General features: G+C 38.5%; 1 protein-coding gene across 1 annotated transcript; it reads right to left on the reverse strand.

Annotated features, from left to right (window-relative positions):
* Positions 1 to 530: 530 nt before the first annotated feature.
* Positions 531 to 3759, reverse strand: snrnp27 (small nuclear ribonucleoprotein 27 (U4/U6.U5)). The gene is made up of 6 exons (XM_044025367.1): positions 3557 to 3759; positions 2298 to 2430; positions 1881 to 1978; positions 1716 to 1795; positions 1152 to 1216; positions 531 to 846 (listed from the first exon to the last, which is right to left on the reverse strand). The coding sequence occupies exons 1-6, from the start codon at positions 3591 to 3593 to the stop codon at positions 792 to 794; spliced, it is 468 nt and encodes a 155-aa protein (XP_043881302.1). The 5' UTR covers positions 3594 to 3759; the 3' UTR covers positions 531 to 791.
* Positions 3760 to 4745: the final 986 nt, after the last annotated feature.

Consider the following 4745-nt stretch of genomic DNA (forward strand, 5'->3'; position numbering starts at 1 on the left):
GTCAGTTTCACATGATCGCGTACTATTGGTCTCTCGTTAAAGCGTGTCCGCGCATGAGCATTACCTCCAGAACCACGATAGCACTAGCAGCGGAAAATCATGATAGAGACCGTTTTAAAATGACATGGAAACAGTGTCAGTCAGAACTGGACCTTCACTAATGCGAAATTCACCTAAAAAAACACTTCCATGGTGTTTAATTACAAAAAAACACCAAACTACCAAATTAACGTTACATACATACCTTTGCACAGCAGCCATTTTGATAGGTCACACAAGGTAACTCACATGTGTAAATAACCAAATTCATGACAACTGGGTCACATTCAGCAATGTCAGGGTACAAGAACACAGCCTTTATTAATGTAATCAGTAACACCTGTGTTCTGCCTACTAAGACATTTCAGAATGGTTGTTGTACAAAGGGTCCAGTGAGCCTGTTGCACTGACTGAGATAACTCTTACACACACACACACACACACATATATATATATATATATATATATAAAAACATTTCACAAGTGCAACGCCATTTTTAAAAGCATTTATTTCAAATAAAACACCACCTACTTCAATAACACAAAGCTCCAGAAACTGCAGTCTCCTTTCATCACACAGCTGTGGCTAACTGCAACTTCTATTATTTACATGTATGTGTTTTACTTGTCAAAGGGTGTATACAGAATTGGTGCATGACACAAAACAGGTTAGAAATAAACAGGGAATAGCACAATATCATCCACAGTGAAGGAGAACAAAGGTGATTATCCTCAATGAGCTGCAAACACGTTCATGCGATGAAGTCCAGCGGTCTGTTGAACCCACCTTTTCTGTTCATGTATTGCCTGTTAAAAACAAAAAAAATATTAGGAGAAAACATTACATCACTGTTACCCCCGCAACACTTTGCAGATGACATCATCAGACACCAATAGGAGAGCGGGGATCTCTGCACAGAAACACCTGCAGAGGTGATTGGTTAGAATAACAGTGGTTGATGCCTAGAGTGCTCACTGTGAGGGGGCGGAAAATGTGATGTATAACTTTGCAACCAGGCCAACTACTAGGATTCAGATAATACATTGTAAAGAAAAAGGGAGACTTATGAAACCTCATGATTTCAAAATCAGTGTTTCTGTTGCTGACATACCTGTATTTTCTCTTCATGGACACATTGATAGCGTATGCATTTACTGATCCGTCAGTTTTCTTACCCTGTTTAAAAACAACATAAATGTTTCACATATACAACAAAATGGACACCATTTTCATCGTTTACATTATAAAGTGACATTATTAGGTAACAATTACATTGTGCCATTTTATTTATGGAACAAAAATTAAATGCAAGGTCACCTTAGAAAGCACCATGAACCACAGCAAACACTTCTAAAAAAAGGGGCTGAATTACTTAAAAATACGATAAGATGGATTTGCTCCTATTACAATATGTAATAAAACATAAAAACTAAATATCTAATATGCATTTCATAATCCTGAGCGCTTATCAACTGTATCTGCAGCTGAATTTCTCACACTTGCTTTGTGGAAAGTGGAAACAATATTTTATTTAACAGTTTCACAGAAACAGACAGACGCAGTTTCTACCACAAGTACCTCTTTTCACGTCAGATGGAGAATGCAATAAACTTCATCTAAACTAAACTGCACCTCCTTGTGGCTGTAGTACACAGGACACACTTCTGATTCTGACCTTGGTGGTATCAAAGGAACCAAATCCCATCGTTTTCATCATCTCAATTTCCTCTTCAGTTTTGCCCTGCATGTCCTCCTCTGTAAAAGAAAAAGACCATTTTTACACAAACCTGCAATGCCTGTTTTATGTGAAAGTGGAACGTCAACGTATTCTTCATTATACCTGAAATCTGAATGGACTTTCCCGGCTTGGCCTCTTTACGGTCATCTTTTTGTCTCCCAGGAGATTGAGAGGAGGAGCGATGACGTCTTGCAGGAGACCTGCAGGAGGAACACACAGATGGCTGCAGGAAGGTTTATCACAACTAATGCGAGCAGATACATCTGCAGCTGTGAAGTGATTTCATTTAGCGTTGCATAGATGTTTGAGAAAAACCACGAATGCTCTGTACACTATTTAGACTACCTCAGCAGAGGGAATTCCATTTCGCTGTGTCAGGGTACAAGAACAGAGCCTTTATTAATGTAATCAATAACACCTGTGCTCTTCCTACTAAGACATTTCAGAATTATTTTATGTCAAAAATCTGAAAAGACAAGCAGCAAAGACGAGCACTATCCAGGAGTTTTAAAAACTCACCTTGACCGCCTCCTATGAGGAGACCGCGAGCGACTTCTGCGCCTGTCTCTGTCCCGATCTCGAGAGCGAGAGCGATCTCTCTCCCTTCGTCTTCGCTCACGTTCCCGTGATGCTGAGCGGGAACGTCGTCTCTCTGCAGAAAAAAGGACAGCAACCCATAATAACTCCTAACTACTTTCTTTTAGCTGACTGACAGAGAGAAACATGGTCTGAAACTACCAATACTTTGTTCAGGCATACAAGACAAGACCTCAATCTCAACCAATGTCCCTTCAAAAAGCTTTATATATGGGATTTACTGTCCCACTTGCTTTACAGTTCAAGGGTTCAGTTCAGGCCATTCCAGTGGACCAGCCTGGGATCTTATTGCACTTACATTCGGTTTGCACTGTCACAAATATTGAGGGCCGCCTAACACTACACCTCAAACCAATAAGTGGCAAGTAGACTGGGGTTTACACTGATGCCGATTTAATATGTGTAATGCTGTCTGTCGTTAGGGAAAAACACACTGGACAAAACCAGATGACATTTCGAGGTTTGGGAAACGTCACTCAACATTTTATGGCCCAAACAACTCATTGGTTAATCATGAAAAATGATCGATATATTAATTCTAAATAATTATAAAAACAGTCATTAGCTGCTAATCTACACTTGAGTTACATTTCTGTTGACAGAGGCTTCAGATACTCATTGTGTCCTTCAGATCTCCAGAGACGAGGATGTTTCAGAACCTTCACTACAGGCTTTCAGTTGCAGCATGTACTTGGTGTTGAACTATAGTTACGGGAGGTTTCCATTTCTGCCAGAGAGAGGCAACTAACCAAGTGTATCCCTAAACGGATCACTGTATTAGCACCCTTGATCAAGAGAAATTGGGAGATTCAGAGCACAGTCACTGTCGCTATAATTCATATGTACAGCACCTGTACTAACATACATTTGACAAAATGATGACGAACAAATACAACGCGATAGAATATTAGTGTTACACATCAACAACTCAAAAGTACGAATTTAACACAAACGCTAACTGAGACGCTATGTAGCAAATTGCTAGTCAAATTAATACGACATATATTTAACAAACGCCACATTTAACTGTTAAAAATCAGCGAACGGGGAAATAAGATTGCATTAACACCACAATAAGTCTACATTCGATTCGTTTCGATGTATCTTAGAAAATAAATCAATGGCAAGCTAAACCAATGATGGTGTGACGTTAGCCACATGAGCTATTGTTGGATTTTTACCTCGTCTTGGCGGACTTCGGCTCCTGCTCCGGCCCATGTTCCTGGCCGAGCAAATGTTATGCTCGAAGACACACGAAGGAAAGATGAAAAATCTGGTAAAAAGTGTTAACGAACGGCAGAATTTCTGAGTTTTATCGACAGCAGAATTTGCTACACAGCGCTGTTGTCTTTAGAGGATGATAGACGAGCTTCCGGTGATTATCTGCATAACAGCGCCCCCACCGACCTGGAGGTGAAGCCTTGCGTGTACAATCTATGGCAGAACTACTGATTGAGCACAGGGCTGCAAAGTTTGTGCTTGTTTTATTTTACTTTCAATAAGCATTGGTTTTTATCTGTTGCCTTTGATCTGTACATGACTCAGAACATGTAAAATATTCCAAAAGGAATAAAAATAGAATAAAAGGGAAAATGCTGCGAGGATGCTGAGAAAAAGCTGCACACTTCAATGTATACATTGTTAGTAATGATAATAATCACTAAAACTTAAAAGCAACAGTTGGAAAACGTCTAATTTGATAATCACAATTATTCTGATCATGATTATTTGCAGTGGCGGTCCTTCCTACAGACGACATAGGCGCTTGCCGAGGGCGCCATCTAGTGAGGGGCGCCAAAATATGCGACGAGAAAAAAAAATAGAATTAAAATGATAATATCTATTTATTTTTTCAACAGTTTTTGCCATCCCTCTGTGTATCTACAACTATACTTCGACATAAAAATTAAAGTCGAAGTATAGTTGTAGATACACAGAGGGATGGCAAAAACTGTTGAAAAAATAAATAGATATTATCATTTTAATTCTATTTTTTTTTCTCTTTATTGTTAGTTTAATTTTTTGTTTTGATTCTTTAATGTGCACATTTTGTTTTCAGATGTTGCACTACTGTTAAAGTTAAAAGTTTATTTTTTGTATATTTATTATTGAATAGGTTAATTCTTTTGCAAGCTCGCCTAGGGCAACAAATGGTTTAGGACCGCCCCTGATTATTTGTGATTATTCATTGATAACTAAGTATGTTAATTTCAGTGTTGGTCCTTTTACTTCAGTGTTGCGCTACATTCCTATTAACACACAAATCTTTTTGATTTATTTTATTTACATTAACAAAATTTATTTCATATTCCAAAATGCACCATATAGTCATAAACATGGAAGAAAAGGAGGAATAGACGACAAGCCCGG

Source organism: Solea senegalensis, linkage group LG5 (genome assembly GCF_019176455.1).
Source record: "Solea senegalensis isolate Sse05_10M linkage group LG5, IFAPA_SoseM_1, whole genome shotgun sequence".
Lineage (NCBI taxonomy): Eukaryota > Metazoa > Chordata > Actinopteri > Pleuronectiformes > Soleidae > Solea > Solea senegalensis.

What these genes read in the sequence shown, in the direction of transcription:
- snrnp27 (XM_044025367.1), bottom strand. Translation starts at nt 3,593, where the DNA reads ATGGGCCGGAGCAGGAGCCGAAGTCCGCCAAGACGAG. An exon ending in CCGAAGTCCGCCAAGACGAG is followed by an intron (nt 2,431 to 3,556) that starts GTAAAAATCCAA and finishes TTTTTTCTGCAG; the next exon opens with AGAGACGACGTTCCCGCTCA. An exon ending in CCTCATAGGAGGCGGTCAAG is followed by an intron (nt 1,979 to 2,297) that starts GTGAGTTTTTAA and finishes TTCCTCCTGCAG; the next exon opens with GTCTCCTGCAAGACGTCATC.